The following is a 21,490-nucleotide window of genomic DNA, read 5'->3' as shown; positions in this document are numbered from 1 at the left end:
AGATCACATCTGTAAAAAACTTAGCAAGACTTACCATGTTATATAAACACTTGCTAATATTAAATGTGCTTTACAGATGAAGAGATGGAATCTTTGAGATGAAGTAGTCCCCATGATTATATAACTAGTAAGATCTGGGGGGGGCAGTATTCAAACTTAGATCTCCTAATTCTAAGTCCTATTAGGATTTATATAGTTAGACTTTAGTTAGCACTAATATAGTTAGGACTGAAGAATTTTAGGGATAAAGGGGAACTTTGGAGTAGGTGTTCTTAACCATTTTTGTGCCATAGTTTCTTTTCGAGTTTGGTAAAGCCTACAAATATATTCTTGGATTAATGCTCTTAAATGCTTAAAATAAAATAGATAGCATTACAGAGGAAATTGATTATATTGAAATATTTGAGTCATCAAATTTTTTTTTTTAAAAAACCAAGCACATGGACTGCTTGTTATTTCTGGTATGGAGTAGTACCTGGCATTTGCAAATTGAATTATATTTTTCCAAAGGCTTTCACATATGTTATTGAACATAAAAAAATCTTGTCATGCAGATGAGACAGGCATTTTATTGCACATTTCCCAAATGAGAAAATGGAAGCTCAAAGGGGTTAAATACAGACTAGATGAAACATGTCTTAACAGCTGTTCATGTTAAAGAAGCCAGTGGGTTTTGGCTGACCACAAATTTTTAGTTAACCACAACATTAACAGGAGCTCAAAGAGCTAATATATGGGCAGAACTTAAAATATTCAGATGAAGGAATCTTAGCCCCTATCACATTTTATTTTAGTTACATCATACTTGGAATGTTGTGCCTTCTTTGGGGCATTACTGAAAGAATGACACAGGTAAGCGGAATGGACTGATAGGAGAGAGAATGGTATTCAGAGAGATCTGGAAAATCTTGCTATGAAGTTTCTTGGGACACTTAGCTGGGAGAAGATTTGATAACTATTTTCAACCACCTGAAGTGAAAGAGAGATCAGAATAATTCTGTGATCCTCTGGAGGTCAGAACTATGAAAGGGAATTACAGAGAAGCAGATCTCATGTAATATATGTAAGATCTTGCTAATACTTAGATACCCAATAATTGAATGGGCTAGCTTAGAAAATAATGACTTCCTATCACTGGAGGCACTCAAGATGATGACAGAGGACCACTGGTTGGGGATGTTATATAAGGGATTTCTGTATTGGGTGACAGACTAGCAGATTGGACTTGATTATGATTTAGGATCTCTTTTAATTCTGGGATTCTATAATTCTATGATTGGTCTGAAATTACATAGTTTGTTAGGAGCAGAAATGAGACCAATATTCATGATACCCGATTCTTAATTTCGTCTCTTCTAAAACTGAGCAGAGATCTATTGAACTTTACCACATAAAGGAAATTTCATCTGCCTCAGTGTTATACTGCTTCTTATTGTCACAGAATTCCTCCTGGTATCTAACTAAAGTCCCTCTTACTTCAGCTTTGTCATAAACCATCTCTGTCAACCATGATTTTCTTTAAAAAAAAATAATAAAGGTCGACATCATAGGTTATTCCTGCCCTAACTTTGAGATCTAGTCATGTTTGCAAAATTCTTCCCACTGGTAAACCTTCAAGAGATCAGTTAATCTTGATCTGGAACTGATTCAAAGTCTTTTTATTTTTTATTTTTGGACTAATGAAAGCCACCTGTACAATCTTGAGCAAATCTCATCTCTAGATCTCAGTTCTCTCATCTGTAAAATTAAAGTACTAGACATGATGACCTTTGAAGTCCCTTCCAGCTGTAGGTGTCTGATCCCCTGATCTTATATGGCTTACTATGAGCAGCTATGTACCTGTGAAACTGCTCGAAGAGGTTTCGGGGTAGGAAGTTGAGCAGGGTGTATTTGGTGGTGTGAATCCTGTTGCCAGAATATAACTTGGAAACTTTTGCCCAGTCTTGGTGAAACATCTTGTTGTTAGGAAAAACGATCCTATGTTGACTCAAATTGTAGTTATGTCTCTCTTTAGCCTCGGACAGCAGTGGGGTGGATTCTGAAGGAGTCTGGAAGAAGCTGTCCTTAACTTGCCCTTGCCAGCGAAAGCAAGAGGAATCCACTGACAGCGCCATCTTGACCAGTAGGTTAAGGCTGAAAGATGAATACACCACAGGGATTAAATCAGGGGGTCCTTAGGAGATTCAGATACTGCCTTGATTTTTAACAAGACAAAAACAACAGTTTGGCCCTGTGGAAAAATAAGTAGATCATGAATTAGGAAGCCTGGCTTCTAATCCTTGCTCTGACACTAATGAATGTATTGTGTGATGGATATATAGTGTATGACTTCATATCTTCGTGTCTGTTTTCCTTTCTGTAAAATGGGGATAATAATATCCTCCCTCAAACCATCCAAGTTGGTGATTTGGTTAAGACTTTCTGTTTCTATAGCCCCCTGTTAAAATGAAATGTTACTAGTACAAGCTGCTGTCACCAATTCATAAGTTTTCATAGAGCAGTGTGTCAGATACAAATGAAGGGAAACTTTGATGGGATATTGGAGTTAAGGATGAGGAATATAGGATTCTTATGAGCAGAGCTGACCCAGATGGGTACTTCGGTGGGAGGTCCTGGGTAATTATAATGGGGAGAGGAAGAGGAAAAGGACAGAGTCCATAGGAGAAGTTTTCTGAAGGCAAACCTTGATTACTTTACATTTTTGCCTGTAAACTAGGGAGTAGACAGGTTCAAAATGTTAATGGAGTTACTCTTCATGGGCAAGAATCCCATGTACCCAAATTCCATTTATCTTCATTGTATCTGAACTTTCTGAAAATCAGATATGGGAGATTTCTAAGAAACGAGATGAAATAGTTTTCCACTAATAACATGTAGAAAGTACAAACCAAATGAAGGCGGTGCCTTTGTGTCAAAAAGATAATTACCTGCCTCAGTTAGAAAGAACCACAGGGGAGGGAACACAGAGCAGATGAGACTTGCTTGTAGTTATTGTTAAATTTTGCCTATAGGCTCACAGCATTATAGGGCCTACAGGAACCAGTCATGGGTGTAGTTCCTGCCCTCTAGGGATTGATGTTGTAGAAAGCTGGCAGTCAGACTTCACATGTGACTCACATGTTGCCTGAGTTCCTCCCCACCTGTTTTATGTGATGTTGTCTCCTCTTCCTCCTCTTCTTCCTCTTCCCATTCCTCCTCCTTTCTCTCGCTTGCTCTCATTCAGGCCCTAGCTTTGAGGTCTAGCACTATTTGTAAAATTCTTCACACTGGCAAAACTTCGCTTTTCCCTATTTTTAAAAAATTGAATTATATGGTATCTTGATTTCAAGGTTATTTTGAACTTGTCTTAATACTGTGAATGTAATAAAAATAAAATCTCAAGACAGAAAAAAAGACTTAGTGAAGCCTGTAATACTTAGAATATGGCATATTATAGCAGCCTTTTACAGGGTATCTGGTACTTATATGGGTCACTGGAGGCACACCCAGTCCCAGCATAGAACACTGATATACCTAACATACAGGAGTGTTCAGGAGATGACATGGAGAAAAGTCTGATGTCTTTCATCATGACTGGGAGGGCGTCTGTTTTACACACACACACACACACACACACACACACACACACACACACAAAAACACTACCTCAGCATGTTTGTGCTCAGTTTTTACCAAGTTCTTTGGCTTTGTTCTTGTGATCACCGCTGCTAACTCAAGCCTTGCCTGACACCACCTCCCTCAGCCTTCTCTCCCTCTGATCGGAGGGCTCCAGGGGGGGAGTCTTAAACTCCTCCCAATGACTTCCTTTACAGAGGGGCAGAAACTGGGCTCTTGTGTCTCTCCTCGCTGTATCTTCAACTCTACCTGGCATGCCCCTGAGCTGGGCACCTCCTGGTTTCCCACCACCTTTCTTGCCTCCTTTAGTATGTTGTCTCCCTCCCATTAGATTGTAAGCTCTTTGACAGCAGGGACTGTCTTTCTTTTTTGTTAGTTGTACCTCCAGCACTACAGTGCCTGGCACATAGTAGGTGCTTAATAAATATTTATTGGATTGTCCGAGGTCACATAGGTGCTTAGCATCAGAGGTAGGATTTGAATTCAGGTCCTCTGATCCCAGAGACAGTGCTGGTTCCACCAGGTTGTCCCTTCTGTCTAATCTGTCTCCTGAACTACAGAGTAAGTACTCTGATGGCAGGCACCAGGTAGATCTCATTTTTCTTATGTATGTCTCTCCAGAGAGACTCAGGCAGAGATCTGTTCATAGTAGGAGTTCGGAGAATGTCACCGATCACTTGCAAGCCTGCAACTCATCCAGAAACCAAAGCCCAGATTCATAAATATAACACTGAGACCTGTGCTTCCAAGACAGGAAGGCATTTTCTGAAAGATGGGGCTTATTTAGTTATAAAGAAAAATGCCTAGTCAGGGAAACTAAGCAATAAAACAGGGAGCCTGAAATTTGTGGAATGGGGATTATCACTGGTTTGGGTTTTGGGGGTTGGGGTTAGAGGGTGGATTGTCTGAAGCAGAGTACTGTACTGTATGACCCTTTGAGGTGCCTCTAAGCTTCATGTTACTCTGATTTTATTCTTTGATGTGACATCAAACATTAACAGTGAACTTATCCATTCACCTACCTATCATCACTAATTAAATTTCAGATTGCCTTGGGCTTGAAGTTGCAGTAATTGGGCACCAATTATTTTCACAGGCATCATCTCTCATTTCATTTCATTTTTTTTTCTCTGAGACGTTGACACATCTAGGCTAACTTGCTGGGTTAATTACAGTTCTTCTTTTTTTCTTTTTGACTTGCAATTCTGAATTTCAGGCATTTTCTTTCCTGTCCTGAATACTTCTTAGAGTGGAAGTCTATTTTGTCCTTTTCCTTCTCCAACTATTTCTACCAAATGGAAAACTCCAAACCCCATCTGCTGTGGCAACCTTATTTGTGCTCCTTAGGGCCAGAGGAATCCTGGACGTGTATTCTTAAGGAGGCCTTAAGGAGTAGCCTAACATCTACTAGCCTTTAAATAGAATTTTAGACTGGGGACAAGAGAGGGCTATGTTGGGGAAAGATGGAAGATTGACTTTAGGAGTACCAGCTAATGGATAACATTTATATAGTGCTCTAAGATTTGCAAAGTATCTATTATATCTCTTGCTATTCACAGCAACCCTGTGAGATAGATATTATTTCCCTGTTATAGATATGGAAGTTGAGTCTGGGAGAAGTTAAATAATTTGCTTGGGATTGCACAGCTAGTAAGTAGGTGAGACAGAATTTGAACTCGTATCTTTCTGATTTTAAATCCAATGCTTTAGCCATCCCTATTTTATAGAAATCACAAATTGAAGGGGCGGCCAGGTAGCACAGCGAGTAAGAGCACCGGCTCCAGTGTTGAGAAGACCTGGAGATCGAATCCCAGGCTCAGACACTTAGCACCCACCCAGAAAGACCTGGCCGTGTAACCTTGAGCAAGTTATTTAACCCTAATTGCTTAGGGGCGGCCAGGTGGCTCAGCCAGTAAGAGCACAGGCCCCAGTGCAGGATGACCTGGGATTGAATCCGGGCTCAGATACTCAGCACCACACCCAGAAATAACTGGCCGTGTAACCTTGAGCAAGTTACTTAACCCTGATTGCTTTAAAAAAAAAAAGAAATCACAAATTGTGATAGGACAATTTAAGTAATTTCTTCTCCTCCTGGTCCTATTCCTCCTCTCTGCCCTTTTCTCCCTCCCCCTTCCCATTTAGAAACAAAAGATTCTCCTGGGCATTTATCAGCCTTCACTGAGTTACTGTGTTATTACTTACTGTAGTTTCCGGAACCTCTTTTTGAGCTTTCTCTCTCCCTCCCCTAACCCCAATGGAAGAGTCGCAGCTGAGGAATGAGGTCCCTGTCAGTTCCTGGATCCGTGTGCCTCGCTGTCCATGTTGATATAAGACTCCTTCCCCCCTGAGCCACCCACAGCCACGATGCCCCAGGAGCAAATAAAGAGCAGGTGGAATTCTCAACTTTGAATGCCAGTCTGTGAGTGGCAAAGTCTGTCACAATTTGGCTGGTTCACAAACTAGCCTGATGCTGATTAAGAAAAAAGCATATGGGTACATATATACATGCTCTCTCTGTTTTCATCTCTCTCTGTCTCTTTATTTGTCTCATCTTTCCGTGTGTGTGTGTGTGTGTGTGTGTGTGTGTGTGTGTGTGTTGGTTTATTCATTCACTTGTTCAAGAACAAGAAGGGTTTGGTGAGGGAAGGAAAAAAAATCCAAAGATAGGCAATTTTAAAACAGAATATTACATATTCTCTTTTCAACAGGATTTGGTGTCAGTGAGTTTTTTAAGTTATTTTAGGTCCTCACTGATACAAAACAATTGTTTAATTTCTCTCTTAATCCCTCCCTAATGTATTTCTCATAGGGGCTGTTTCAGATTTTTTCCACTCTCCTGAAGCCCCCTCCACGCTTCCCTAACCAACTCTCGTCCTTGTCTCTTTTTTGGAGACGACTTCACTTTCTATTTTATTGAGGAAAATGAAACTAGATGTTGTGAACTCCAGCAAATGCCATCCAATATATACCAAATCCTTGCTGTAGTTTCACCCACCCACTCTTCCTTTCTTTTAGTCTCTGGGGATGAGGTGGCCCATTTCCTGCCAATGCTGTATCCCCTTCATCTCCGACCTTGATTGATCTCAATCTCTCATCTGTCCTCCAGGATCTAGATTCACGGATTATCTATTCTCTCTCTTGCATCTTCAGTCTTTTTTCCTCCACTGGTCTCTCCCACCTTTGCCTACAAACTCTCAACACAGTATTCTTTTCACTACACCAGGGCTACTTAACTTGAGGCTCATGGACACTCAAGAGTCAGTAGGTATATTTCAGGTGTTCTAATAACTGGGATGGGGAAATGTTATATCTTTCAATGTAATTGGTTTCCATTGTAATCCCATTTTATGCATTTAAAAACATTATTCTCAGATGGGGAAATGTTATATCTTTCAATGTAATTGGTTTCCATTGTAATCCTATTTTATGCATTTAAAAACATTATTCTCAGGAGTCTGAAATCTTCACCAGACTGACAGAGGGGCCCATGATACCGAAAGGTTAAGAACCCCTTCTCTATGCTATGTTGCCCTTAGCCTCAGAATCCTAAGTGATTCATCACTGCAGAATAACTAGCATCACCAGGCTCTCCTGAGAAAGGCACACAAATCATGGGGCTGACCCCAAGCTGGTCCCCCTGCAGCTGTATTTGCTTAGAAGCACTCACCGGGTGGCCCGCCCCAGATCCAAGGTCATGGATGGAACTTTTACAGCTACTTCAAAAACCAGTTTATGAACCACCCAAACAATGAAATAATCAAACTATTCTTATGTGAAAAACAAATCTAAAAACCTTTTCCCCAAACTTCTATCCCCTTCAGGTCCTACCCTCATTTCACCCCTTCCTTTTTGCTGCCAAATTTCTTAAAAGAACAGATGACAATGTTTGCTTCTGCTTCCTTCCTGCTTTACTCTGCCCTCAATCCCTTGTAATCTGATTTTTCTCCCTGTCACTCTACTGAATGGGCCTCTCTAAGGTCAGCAATGACCTCTTAATTTTTAGATCCAGTGGCCTTGTCTTAGTTTTCCTCTTTGTTGTCTGCTCTGCCAAATTAAATATTGTTGGATGGCATCCTCTCCTTTTGGCTCTTCTCTCTTTCAGTGGTTTATGGGACACTTGATTCTCTTGGCTCTCTTACATCTCTTACTTCTCCTTTATTATTCATGGTTTTCTTCTTAGGTTACACTTTCCCCCTTGGCAATCTTATTTCAGTGCTCCAACCTTTACCTATAGACAGATCACTTCTAAAGCTACATTTCCCCATTACCTCCCAAATAGAATTCAAACTTCTTAATCAAGCATGCAAAGAAGTCCATAGCATGGCTCTAATCTACCTTTCTAGTCTTATATCATCCTATTCCATATCTTAGCTCTCCCCATTACTTCAGACGGTCACCTCTCATCCTGTGAAACATGATTAAGATCATGGCTCTAGAACTGGAAGACGCTTCAGAAGTCTTTTGGTCCAGCTTCCTTGCTGTTTGTTCTTCATTCTCAGAGAGGACCATGACATCAGGAAGATGATGCCATGATTTGTAAGTGAATTGGATTTAGGTGAGAGAGGGCTGAGAAAAGTCACCAGCCTCATTTTCTCCTTTGGAGTCATGTGATCCCAGTGGCCACATATGGATCAGGATGACAGGAGATGGCCCATCCAACTCCCTTCCTTTACAAATGAGGAAGCTGAGGTCCATCGAGGTTAAGTGATTTGCCCAAGGTGATAGAGTGGTTTGTCTGTATCCTCTTGTAAATCATCCACCTGGCCTGCACCTGCTCTCTTCTCCACAACTGCCCTGGAACCACAGATGCCTCCTTCACCTCTGCTTTCTAGTTCATTCATTCATTCATTCATCCATCCAACATAACAGGAATCTTCTTGCAGTCCTCCTGCCATGGTGTGGTTACCAGTGGAGGATGTGAGCTGCCCGTTAGTTATCCCTAGCTCTTCCCACATGACCAGCTTATCTTGTGTTCTGGTCGTTCATCTCTGATGACAGGCACTTCATGTGAACCTTTTGGCAGTCAGCCGAAGGCTAAGGACTCCTCAAAATTATGTTTTTAAAATAAGTGAAGGAAATGAACATGTACATCCAAGGTCATAGACCCTTTGAAAGCTGTCCTTGGGGGCCTGTGGACCCTGGGTTAAGAACTTCTGGTCTTTAAGGTTCATTGGAGAATGTGGTTTCTCACGTTCTACATCTGGCCACATGGCGACACTGTGCTCCATCAGCATGGATTGTGTTGAACCATGTGGCCTATAGGGCCCATCACTGTTTCTAGAAATTTGTACCACTCTTGTGATTTCGCTGGTATAGGGCAGTGTTCACCAAATGGAATTCGGGCCCACCCCAGAGGGCTGTTGGTGGATCCCAAAGGATTCGGGAGCTGGGTGATGTGGAAATTGCCTATAACACATCTCCCAATAACCAAATACATGGCTCGCCTCCAGCACTAAGGCCTTTCCCTTCCACTTCCCCTTCTGCTGCTATGGAAGCTTCCAGTTTACCCCTTCTGAGCTAGGAGATGGACAAATGTTACATAACTCCCAGTGATAATTCAAGATAAGAGCTGTTACTGCTATCCACACGCCATTGGGAACCTCCCCACAATACCTATCAAGGAAAAAATACTGATGGGATGCTCAAAGAAAAAAAAATTGGAGACCATTGGAGTCTGGAATAACCAATGATGAGAGTGCAAATTATAGTCTTGAAGAATTGCATGTGGGCCCTAAGAGGTTAAGTGACTTGCCTAGGGTCAAACAGAAAGTGTGTGTTAGGGACTTGCATTTGGGGCTTCTTGCCTCTGTGACCAGATCTTGATCACTTATGCTAGCCTGTCTGTCTAACACATAATAGGTGTTTGCTTGCTGAAAAACTGAATGAAAAGGTTCTAGGGAATGTTCTAGAAGTAGTTCTTACTGGCTTAGGAGAGCTAATTGTTAAATTTTCAGTGTGAACATTTATAAATCAGAAATTCATGAACACTACAAATTAGGGCTTGAATTTTTGGGTTTTCTAGACTTAAGAAAGTGATGGAGATATCTTATTACTAAGAAGCAATAATGCAATTTCATCTGCATTAACATTTGTTATTTAATCTTCATCATTAACATTTATTAATGTTATTAACATTTGTTAGTAATATAGATTAAAATTAAGAGTGTGCCACGTGTGCATTTTTATTAAACATTTAGCATAACAGTACCTTGGCTTCCAGCTGGCATATTTGAAGTAGTCACAAATGTAGCAGTCATGACTTAGGATGTGGGGTGAGCACTCAATTTGGCCAGGCGAGTGCTTCTGCACAAATGCAGGTGCAGTAGAACCAGCAAGGAGCCAACCCCATGAATTGTGTGCCTTCCTTATGGGGGCTGGTAGACCCAAATGAAGACCACACTATGATTTTTTAGTATTCAGTGAAGAATCACAGACTACTATTGGAGTCAGGAGTGTCTGAGTTCAAATCTGGCCTCAGACACTAGTGTGACCCTGGGCAAGTCACTTAACACTATTTGCCTCAGTTTCCTCATCTGCAAAATGAGCTGGAGAGGGAAATGGCAAACCACACTAGTATCTTTGTCAAGAAAACTCCAAATGGGGTCACAAAGAGTCAAATATGACTGAAATGACTCAATAACAACTAATGTAGTCAAAAGAACACTGAACCAGGAGTTAGGATCTGTGAGCTCAATTTCCAGCCCGGCCAATTATTGACTGTAGAATGTCAGAAAAGTTATCTCATTTGTCTGGCTCTCAATTTTTTTTCCCTTTGCTAATTAAATGAGGAGGTTAAACTGTATGACCTTCGAGTTCTAAGACTGTATATTCTATTATAGTAAAGAGTATATCCAAGCAACCAGGATCATTTAAGAAATCTGGGTTTGAAGCTTGACCTTTCTACCTGAACAACCAATGGCCAAACTATTTAACTTGTCTGAGGTTCAGTTTCCCCTTCTGAAGAATGGGGGATCAGTATATTTGCCCTCTCTACCTCATAGGAAATGAGGAAATCTCTATGTAAAAAAAAATATTATATATATTATATATATAATATATATAAAACATATATATATATGAGTTGTTATTGAGGGTGCCTTGTACAAAAATGTTGTAATTTACTCAAAGTCACATAGGTAGAAAGTATCAGACTCAGGATTTGACCCTGGGTTCAAATAGGGATCAGTGTAAAGTCACAGAGTTGGATGAAAAAAAATTATCTTCATAGTTACATATAAGACAACAGCTTGTATAAAAAAAGAGAAAATCAATAGGTCACATTAAAAGAGTCACTGTGTTCAGAATAAGGGAGTTGAGAATCAAGCTGTACTCTGCCCTGGCCATGTCCCACCCTTTTTTTTTTTCCTCCTCATTCTGAAGGCCAGATATTAAAAAGGAAATTGATGAGCTGGAATTTGTCCAGAGAAGGGCTATCAGAATGGTGGAGGAATAGGAAACCATGCATTATAAAGACTTAGGAATGTTTAGTACATGAAAGAGAAGCCTGATAGGAGACCTGATAACTGTCAAGTATTTGCAAGACTGTGATGTAAAAAAGGAATTATAGGATCATAGATTCAGAGTTAGAAGGGATCCTGGAGGGGCATCGAGGTGGCACAATGAATAGAGTCCCGACCCTGGAGTCAAGAGGACCTGAGTTCAAATCAGACTACAGACATTTAACACTTACTAGCTATGCAACCTTGGGCAAATCAGTTAATCCCAATTGCCCTGCCTTCCCCCACTCCAAAAAAGCAAGAAAAAATAAAAAAAAAACAAACCAAGGGATCCTGGTGTAATGGGAATGTAAATTTTTAAGATCTTTCCTGCCCCTAGGCTAAAGTGCACCTGGAGCCTGGGGTGGGAGGCTTGTTTTTCAGTAGATACTTTTGATTGGCCAGTGGGTCCAGAAGGTTGTTACATTCTCTGAGCCAGGAGAAGGCTATATAAACCCTGATTTGAGGCTTTGTTTTGGGGCTCACTTTGAGAAGTGTTCTGTGATTTGAACAGATGAGACTCTGGGAAGCCAGCTTTGAAAAACCCAGATGTTGATTTGGTATGGATGTAATGGTTGGACAGTTTGGAAACCTTGATCTTTCTTGATAATTCTGCCTGTATACTCTGAAGTTCGGGGTGCTGACCTTTTCCCTCTGAACTAGGTAAACAATATTTGTTTGATTGATTAAAGTAAGCTTGTTAACCCATTTTGAGTTGCTTTCCTTTAGCAAAGCAGATCTAAGAACCTGTGTTGGCAGCCACCCTAGGGATGCTGGGGTGCTTGCTGCTACACCTGGACGCCTCCAAGCCCAACCCTCTTATTTTATAGCTAAAGAAATGGGCCTTGGAGAGGTCAGCTAGTTTGATTTGAGGCAGGATTTGAATACAGGTCTTCCTGACTCCGAGTCCAGGACTTTCTCTACTATGCCACAATTGGCCTCAAACTAGAAGCAATGAACGAATTTTTCAGAGAGGCAAATCTAGCCTTCATAGAAAGAAAAAAACAACTTACTAATGATTTGTTTTGTTTAAATGTAAAATGAATTGCCATTATAGGTACCGAGTCTCCTTTCATTGGAAGCCTAAAGGAAGGTTATATGACCATTTGTTAGGAATATCGACCTACAAATTTTTGTTCAGTTTACAGATTGGATCTGATGACCTCTGAGCCCCTTTTAATTCTGAGATTCTAAAATCCATACATGGTATGCTAGAAGCTGCATTTGAGTTGGATTTTAATTTGAAATTACACCAGCCTTAAGGTGATTATGACTTAAAAAAAATAAAGATTGAAAATAAAGATTGGGAAGAACAAAATAGCCCTGCTGCATTGTCAGGAGATTGAGAATTCCTTCTCAGGGGTTCCACAATACATCCCTTAAAGCCTCAGTTTCCTGCCCCAGTGATTTTCAGAATAGAAATTTAGTGAGAGGTCAAGGTAAAGATCAAGATCTTGGGCAATGACCCTTAAAAGGAAGCTTTTTTTTTTTTTCCCTTTGGAACATCTCTCTCCTCTTCCTTTTCCTCCCTGCCACCAATAACATTAAAAAATTTTTAATGGCCGCCACTGAATCATAAGACATATAGCGGGAAATTTCCTTAGAACCTCACCACTTCATTTTATAGATTAACTAAAGCCAAGAGGTCACATGGTAAATAGCAGAAATGGGATTCTTTCATGCAACATGTTCCACCAGGAGGAAGGCCACCTGCTAAATGCTTTTCTGGATGGTAAAAAGCAGATTAACAGTGATTCCATTCAATATCCAAAGACACCATGGATTTGGTCAAATCTGGCCCCTACTTTTCCCTTTCTCCCCTACCCCCAGCTAAGAATGACTTTTACAATTTGCAAGTAAAGTTTTATTGTACTTAAAAATGTAAAAGTCATTCTTAGCTTTCTAGCAGCACAAAAACACTAGGCAGAGAATTTGATTTAGTCCTCAGGTTTGCCGTTCCCTGCCATGAATGAACATTCTAGTAGTACTCACACACTTAGGCTTGTATTTGCTGTCAAAATCCAAGGAAAGATCTTCATTCTCCTTTCAATCATCTGTCCTTCCATGTCACTTTTGTCACACAGTGACTACATTACTTCAAATGATCTATAAAGTAGCCCTAGGAAGTGCAAGTCTTCCTGTGTCACCAATGAGGAAACCGAGGCACAGAAAAGTTAAGTGATTTGCTTTTGGTTCTACAGCTAGTAAATATCAGAGCCATGATTCAAATCTTTGTTTTTTTGACTCCAGTTGTAGCACTTTTTCCATTTTAGCACATGGCCTCTCTGATGTCCCAGTGGCCTGTTTAGTGAAAGGCAAAGGATCTTGGGAAAGAAGATAATAAAGGAAATCTTTTCATTCATGGGAGATTAGCTGAAAAGGACCTTAGAGACTATTGGGTCTAATCTTGTTTTACAGATGAGGAAAACATCTAACTACAATTAAATAGCAAATAAATTACAACAACTAGCATTTATATGATACTTTAAGTGCTTTACATGTTATCTGGTCCTACAACAACCCTATTAGATAAGTATTATTATTATTCCCATTTTACCTGGAAGAAAACTGAGGCTGAGATAGCTTTCAGGGTGGGGAACCTGCAGCCTCAGAGCCACATATGGCCCTATAGGTCCTCAAATGCAGTCCTTTGACTGAACCCAGAGTTCACAGAACAAATTCCTTTAATAAAAGGATTTGTTTTGTAAAATGTGGACTCAGTGAAAGGCCACACCCAAGGACCTAGAAGGCCACTTGTAACCTCGAGGCTTTAAGTTCCCCACCCCTGGAAATGATTTGTTCAAGATCAGTAGACAGTAAGCAGCAGAGCCAAATTTTGAATGGAAATATTTTGACACAAAGTCCATGCTTTTTTTTTAAAAACTATATTCATGATGGTATTATGCAGCTTAAATTCCTTTTATTTACCCCCTCTAGAGAGAAATGTATTTTTAACATTTTTCTCTCTTTTTTTTAAACAGTCTTCTGCTTTTGTTTACTAGCAACATAATTAAGTTGATTCTAATTAAGCATGAATACATTGCGTGCAAGAAATTGCAACTCTTCTGAGCAGAAGGATAAAGAGAGTGTTTTTCAAAGCCTGGAAGGGCAGAATACAATACAGAGACAACCATTTACATCTGCTGGCTTCAACTTTGTAATTTATTTCATTTCAATTGAACAAACCTTGCTTAAGCCTGTACTGTCGGTGGGGCACTGTACTAGGCACTGAGGAGTTCAGACATTAAAATAAAATGACTTCTTTCTTCTCCCTTCCAGGAGTTCACATTCTAGTATGGAAGGTCTTGGAGGGCAGAACTGGAATCAGTAAGTGGGACTTGCTGAGGCAAACTGAGGCTTCACATAAAAGAAACCTCTCTAACAATTGTCTAAAAGTGGAGTGAGATGTCTTGGTAGGACATAGTAAGACAGACACAAATAAGTTTTATTATGTATGTTATCTAACAAGATTAGAATCTCATTAGTAATAATTAGATTAATTTTTGGGAGGGGCGTGTAACCCTTGCTTATTTAACCCAGCTTTAGCTTCTGTACCTTGGCCTCCTCTCTCTCGGTGCTGTCCCAGAGACTGGACCACCCGCTACTCAGTGAGATTCTAATAAAACTTTCTACCTTCACTTTGAGAGGTCTCTGAGTAGTCAGTTTGGGTTAGGGTCTTTGTATCCCGCACACCTTGGTGTCTTTGATGCTGACCAAACTCTAAGTACTCCACAATGCCTTCTTCAGCCTCCAGCATGGCCATGGGACACATTGTTCTCTTCTGCCCATTGCACAGGAGGATGTCTTCACGTGCTTAGGGTAGACACTCCTTACTCAGTGATGGGTTTGAGGCCCCTTGGTTAGCCTCAATCTGGTTTAGCCCCTGTCTGATTGGTTTTGAAAAGGTGAAATCATGCAGCTTGTAAGGAGAAGTCATCAAATCCCTCAGTTTCTTTCTTTTTTTTTTTTTTTTTTAAAGAAATCCGGGTTAAGTAACTTGCTCAAGGTTACACGGCCAGGTGTTTCTGGGTGGGTGCTAAGTGTCTGAGCCCGGATTCAATCCCCAGGTCATCCCAACACTGGAGCTGGTGATCTTACTCGCTGTGCTACGGTGGCTTCCCCTTCCCTCAGTTTCTTTAAATAAGTGGGTGTTAGACTAGGAAATTTCTGAGGCCATGGATTAAGTTTTATGCCTCTTTATGCTTTCTAGCTCTCAAATTCTAGGATTCTATGCTAAATGGGACAGTGGTAAGAGCACTGGATCTAGTCTCAGGAAGCCCTGAGTTCGAATCTAGCCTCAGACACTTAATGGTTTTGTGACCCTGTGCAAGTTGTTTAACTTCTTTTGACTCAGTTTCCTCCTCCTCTTATGATTGATTGGTTGTTGTCCTTCATTCTCAAAGAGGACCAAAATGACATCACTATGATAGAGTCCTGTTAAATGTGGCTGACTGTGGCTGATCAGACCGACATGAGCTTGGCACGCTCTGCCACTGGTCAGGCATGTGAACATTTGGGGTGGATTCTCTAAATCTGCACATCTCACGTTTCTTTTGAGTGACTTTGATTCTGCTTTGCTCACAGAGCACAGCACCTTCTCTGATGTGGGCACGCCATGCTGAGCGGTCCTGTGCCAGTGTCTCCCATGTCACACAATCAGTTCTAAAGTTCTTAAGAGAGACTTTGAGAGTGTCCTTGTATTACTTCTGACCACCATGTGAATGCTTGCCCTGTAGGAGTTCTCCATAAAATAGTCTTTTTGGCAAGCATACATTTTGCATTTGAACAACATGGCCAGCCCATCGGAGTTGCACTCTATGAAGGAGAGTTAAATGCTTGGCAGTTTAGTTCTAGAAAGGATCTCAGTGCCCTGTACCTTATCATGCCAGATGATTTTCAGAATCTCCCTAATGATTATTGTGCATGACCCATTCTTGCTTGCCTCTTCCCCCAATGGATCTCCACCCTTCCCCAGTCAGCTCACCTGCACTTCCGGGTCAGGGAGACTTGGCATGGTGGCGGGAATTTCAATGTATATACTGACCAATCACTTGTTTTTGGCCTCTGCAAGTTTCTGCTTACGTAATACCCAACTGTTGGTGGCATACCCTCCCTTTAAAAGCTGAGGTTTTACCTGAGATCACTGCTGTACAACCTGGGACAGTGGGGTGGTACCTCACCAGCCCTCCATGTGGCCTGATCAGCTAACATGGCATATAATAAAGGGTCCAACTCTAAATTGTTACTTGGGTCTTGCTCGCGTTTTCTGGGTACAATACGATAGGGTGTTTGAGTGCCTGTGCTTGAACCCCAGTTCGTAAAATCACATTTCTCCCTAGCCTCAAATTTCCCAAGCCTCAAAACACTGTCTCAGGCAGTTTCTCTCTAGCTCAAGGGCAGCATGCCCTAGTGAAGTCTGTATCTCTCTTCCTGATACAGTAGCCAGCTGCACCTATAGAATTTAGTAGTTTGACCCTACTGTGTACTGGCTGAAGCAGCTGTGTACTGGATCCCACCTATGTATCCTAGACTCAGTCATATGTGTACTCCCTAGTTCATTATATGCATCCTGAATCCCTCATCTCATGTATGCCTTAGGCTTGGGATATAATAAAGTCCCAACATCCATCTTGTCAAACACGACATTGATGGGTAGCCAGCTTGGTCAGACTTGACCATTAGCTGACTTAGTGATGTTTCAAGACTAAAACCACATCTCCATGCAGCCCTCCCCCCCCCCCCCCCAGTCTATTTCCCTGGTGAATTCTGGGCAATAAGCATATGCAGCAGATATTAAAAGTGCATGCTCCTTTAAGAACTGACCACTCCTTAACCACTCCCTAATCTCACCCTGACTCACCTAGTTAGCATAATTGGCACAGGTTTTACTATATAAACTTTAACTGTATTCCTCTAAGGTTTCAGGTTCCCTAAGAATTCTTGCCCACTTGTATAGAGTAACAAAAAATCTTTGCCCCCTTGACTTAAAAAATGCTTGTGTATGTCAATTCATTACAGACAGCTTTCCAGGCACTCTGCTTATTGGGGTTCCTGGACTCCCTGAGCTCCTTGAACCACGTCACTAAGACAATTCAAATGGAGGTGACTCAGTTTCCTGGCACAGCGCTGGCAGACCGTCCACGTTTCACAGGCACACAACAGTGAGGTCAGTACCACGCCTCTGCAGACCTTCAGTTTGGTAGCAGCCTGATCTCTCTTCTTGCCCATACTTTCCTTCAGAGCCTCCCAAACACTGAGCTAGCTGACTCACGTGTGAAACAGGTATAATAATAGCACCTACCTCACAGGGTTGTTTGTGAAGATCAAACGAGATAATATTTGTAAAACGTTTTGCAAAGTTTAAAGTGGTATATAAGTAGTAGTTATTGTTATTACTATTTTATAATTTTGGTTCTCATATTTCGCTTTCCACCCTGATTAGCAATCTTTTAGCAGCTATAGGTACCAGGTTTCTGCTAGCTCCTTACAAAGACCAAATGATGTCTGGCCCTTTAACTGTTCTGTCTCATTTGTATTCAAGCTCAGGAGAGTGATTCCAGAGTAACAACTTCCTTCCAGGCATACTTAATTTAAACAAATGCAACACTCTTTATAACTCAAGGTTCAAAGTTGTATTGCTTTTCCCTCTATGGCACATATTTTTACTTTTCAAAAGTCCTCCATGCTTTCAAACTTATGATCCTAGAATTTCAAAATGTATCAGGAAATATCAGACATTAGTTAATTGAAATATCAATGTAATGAAACTTTATGAAGTGCTTCATTTCTTTTTTCTCATTTCTCCCCCTCAAAAACAAACAAAACAAAACACCAAACCCTTAGGTTGCCAGGGCAGCTGTTAGCCTTCCCATTTAAGAGATGAATAGTGGAGATTTCCCTTTCAGAGTGATAAAGTAGAATGAGGAAACTGAAGATGATAGACCATGAGATTTACTTATCCATTTACTTATTAAATTAACCTTTGGTCAGTTTTATAAAAGATTAAATTTATGTGGTTCATTTTGTACTTGTCTATTCTAACATTCTTATAATAAGATCAAAATCCTCTGAATCAGTGATAGGTAGTGTATATATACCCTGTTGTGCTCTCTGACACATGTTGGTGATCTTGTGGAAATGGATGTTCTTTTTTGTCATTGTATTATGGTTTTTAATCCCTGACTTCCTTAAAGCTGGACAATTCGTGGCTGGGACAACCAATTAGGCTTTACTTTGTCTGATCACTTTTGGGGTCCATCTGTGGCCTGGTATGGATTTGTTGCTTTTAATTACCACTTCAAATGGATTGACTTCTAGGGTTTTAAAATTTCTTTTATGTGTGTGCACAATTGCTACCATCCTACATTCAGTTCAGAAGGAAACTCTAACAGAGGCCCTTTACCAACATGGCAGGTGAGGGGGAAAGAGGCCAGAAGATTTGTATGAAAAAGTGACTCTGAAGACTATCTATTCCAGGCCTTTTTAGCCTGAGGTCCTTGAACTTATTTTTGTTTTAAATATTTAGATAGCTATTTCGATATGATTTATTTCCATTTTAATCTTATATATTTTAGGTATTTAAGAACATTATTCTGAGGGTGAGTTCATAGGCTTTACCAGATTGCTGAAGGGGACTATGTCACACAAAAAGGTGCAGAGCCCCTATATCTTGCCTACCTCCTTCATTTTCTGAATGATGAAAAAGAGGCTCAGAAAGATTAATTAATTATTACAGGCAGAGGTAGGAAAAGAATCAGAGAACCAGGTAGAAGGGACCATACAGATAATCCAGCGCTATCCCCCATTTTATAAATGAGGAATTTGAAACCCAGGAAATTGAAATCCAGAATTTATCTGAGATAACTTTTGCAATTTATAACAGAGCTGGCATTAGAATTCAGGCCTCCTGGCTCACAGTCCAGGACTCTTTCACTAAATGGTACTCAAGGTTGATTAGAATCTTTATGGTCTGACTTCCAGGCTAATAGCTATTTCCACAACAGGGCAGTGATTTATTTAGGATTATTAGGATTGCAAATGAAAATGCTGAGATTTTGGCTCCAGGTTTTCCCATTTAATGAAGATAGGAATCCTATGAATGTTTATACCTCCTCTTTTAGACATCTAAGAGTTTCCCTATGAGGGGTTCAGATATGTCTCTTAGATGATAACTACCCAACACCAGAAAAAGTGATCTGATCTGATCAAATCAACTATTTGGCCTCAAAGGAAGCATAGCACCCAGGAAACATGCTGTATTTGGAATCAGGGGATTTCACAGAATTTCACAGGATATGAGCATTGGAAGGGACACTAACAGCTACCTAATACAACCGATGCATTAAAGAATATTTTGTTAGGGGGTGAAGAAGAATGCTGGAGTCAGGAGGACCTGGGTTCAAATCCAGCACTAACTAACCAGTTTTTATGACCTTGGGCAAGTCACTTCACATTTGTCTGCCTCGGTGCCTCGACTCTAAAATGGGGCTAGCACTTACCTTCTAGAGTTGTTGCAAGGATAAAAATGAGGTAATATTTATAAAGTGCCTGGCACATAGTAGGCACTATGTCAGTACTATTATTATTATTAGTTTTATAATTATTACTAATTGTGTGTGACGCCCTGTCTGCCTCAGATTCCTCAGCGGTAAAATGAGAACCATAATGGCACCTACCTCATAGGGTGGTTGTGAGGATCAAATGAGGTAATACTTGTAAAATACTTCTCCCGGTTCCTGGTACCTTGTAGTCGATTAATGCCTGCTTGTTCCCCCCCCTTCTCCCTTTTACCCTTCACTATAACAGAGTGGACAAATGTCCTGCTAGTCAAGACCTACAGCGGGGGAGGACCCGCTATCAGAGATAGCCTATCCTCATAACTTAAATTTGCCTCTTTGCAATTTCCACCCACTGTTCCTGGTTTTCCCTTCTGAGGACAAAGAGGACTGAATGCCTTTTCCAGGTGACAGCCTTCAAATACTCGGCAGTTACCATGTCACCCCTGAGTTTTCTCTTCCTCCGGCTAAATCTCCAGCTCCTTCAGGAGATCTTCATGTGACTTGGCCTCAAGGCCCTTAGGATTGCACTCCTGTGGATGCTCTCCATTTTATCGACATTTTTCCTAAAAAAAACCCAAATCAAGGAAAGGTTCCCACAAGTGAACACAGTATTCCAGATGTGAAATAATCAGGGCAAAGTATGGAGGGACTGTCACCTGCTTTTTTCTAGATGGCTTCTTCCTCTTAAGGGAGTCCTAGATAACTATAGCTTTTAGCTGTCATCTCACACAGCTGACTCATATTGAATTTCTTAAATACCTAGATTTCCCCCCAAAATTTCTGTCTAAGCATGTCTCCTCCACCCCCATGTCTTGAACTTGAATTTTTTAAACCAAAGCGTAAGACTTTTACAATCATCCCTAATGAATCCATCTTATCAGACTCAGCTCAGGATCATATTAGATTCTGACCATAATCCAGTGTGTTGGATACCCTTCCTAGAATGTGTCACCTGTAAGCTGATGAGCATACTATCCAGGCCTTTATCGAAGGTATGGATAAAACTTTATCCAAGGCATGGTTAAAAAGCACAGATCTCTGAGACACTTTCCTGTAGACTTCTTACCAAACTTACATGAATCATTAGCACCTGAGTTCAGAGTCTCACTCCACCATATCCTACCTTGGACCTGTGATCTCTTAAACAACTACACATCCTCCCATCTTTGAATATTCTACCTAAGTCAACAGCAAGTCTCCCTCTCCCCCTATAACAGTTATTTGTTTGTCTAATTTAGTGTGTTAGATAAAAGGAAAGTTGCCCAGATTTAATGTTTAATATTTATAGTGTGTGTAATTGAAGAAGTTGTGATAAAGAACATTAAGTTGGAGATATAAAACATCTCCAAATCCCCAGATGCTCAGCTCCAAAAGGATGGATAAAATTGGAAATAAATTGGCCACTAACCAGCTGATCTATAACCTGTCTGTTTCTTTAATGGTGGGGAGAAGGGGGCGATAAAAGTGGCCAGGAAGAGGAGCCTGTTATGTACATGTGTTAATTTGTTTTGATCTCAGTTTCCTATACAGAATATTAAACTGAAGTGCCCTAGAGAGAACTTTAATTTTCAGTTTTATAAATCATACAACCAAATCCCCATGACACCACTCCCTCCCCAAAATGTTCAAATGATTGTCAATTCCCTGGGGGCATACAAGTCACCAAAAGGTCACCATCAGAAATCTCAATCAGATTCAATCAGATATGAACATAAAAAGCAGCACCCACTGGTTTCATTACTTATCCAGGGTAGGGATCCAATTTCTGCCATTCAATGGAGAGGGGTGACCCAAATCACCTAAGTTTTTCAAAATTCCTTG

General features: G+C 40.6%; 1 protein-coding gene across 21 annotated transcripts in view; it reads right to left on the bottom strand.

Moving 5' to 3' along the window:
- The window catches only part of ATP10B (ATPase phospholipid transporting 10B (putative)), a 326,335-nt gene that overhangs the window by 144,751 nt on the left and 160,094 nt on the right, over positions 1 to 21,490 (bottom strand). For 19 of the 21 annotated variants that reach the window (XM_069102445.1, XM_069102457.1, XM_069102448.1 and 16 more), the window contains one exon: positions 1,840 to 2,133. In XM_069102445.1, the coding sequence (XP_068958546.1) occupies positions 1,840 to 2,133 (294 nt within the window). Of the gene's footprint in view, positions 1 to 1,839; positions 2,134 to 20,102; positions 20,233 to 21,490 lie in introns of all 21 variants that reach the window. The other 2 variants (XM_069102453.1, XM_069102462.1) reach the window with 1 other exon arrangement.

This window comes from Petaurus breviceps, unplaced genomic scaffold (assembly GCF_028583685.1).
Source record: "Petaurus breviceps papuanus isolate PSGF00001 unplaced genomic scaffold, PetGlider_PUasm1.0 551, whole genome shotgun sequence".
Classification (NCBI taxonomy): domain Eukaryota; kingdom Metazoa; phylum Chordata; class Mammalia; order Diprotodontia; family Petauridae; genus Petaurus; species Petaurus breviceps.
The sequence above is the reverse complement of the archived record's forward strand: the minus strand, read 5'-3'. Positions and strand labels throughout refer to the sequence as shown.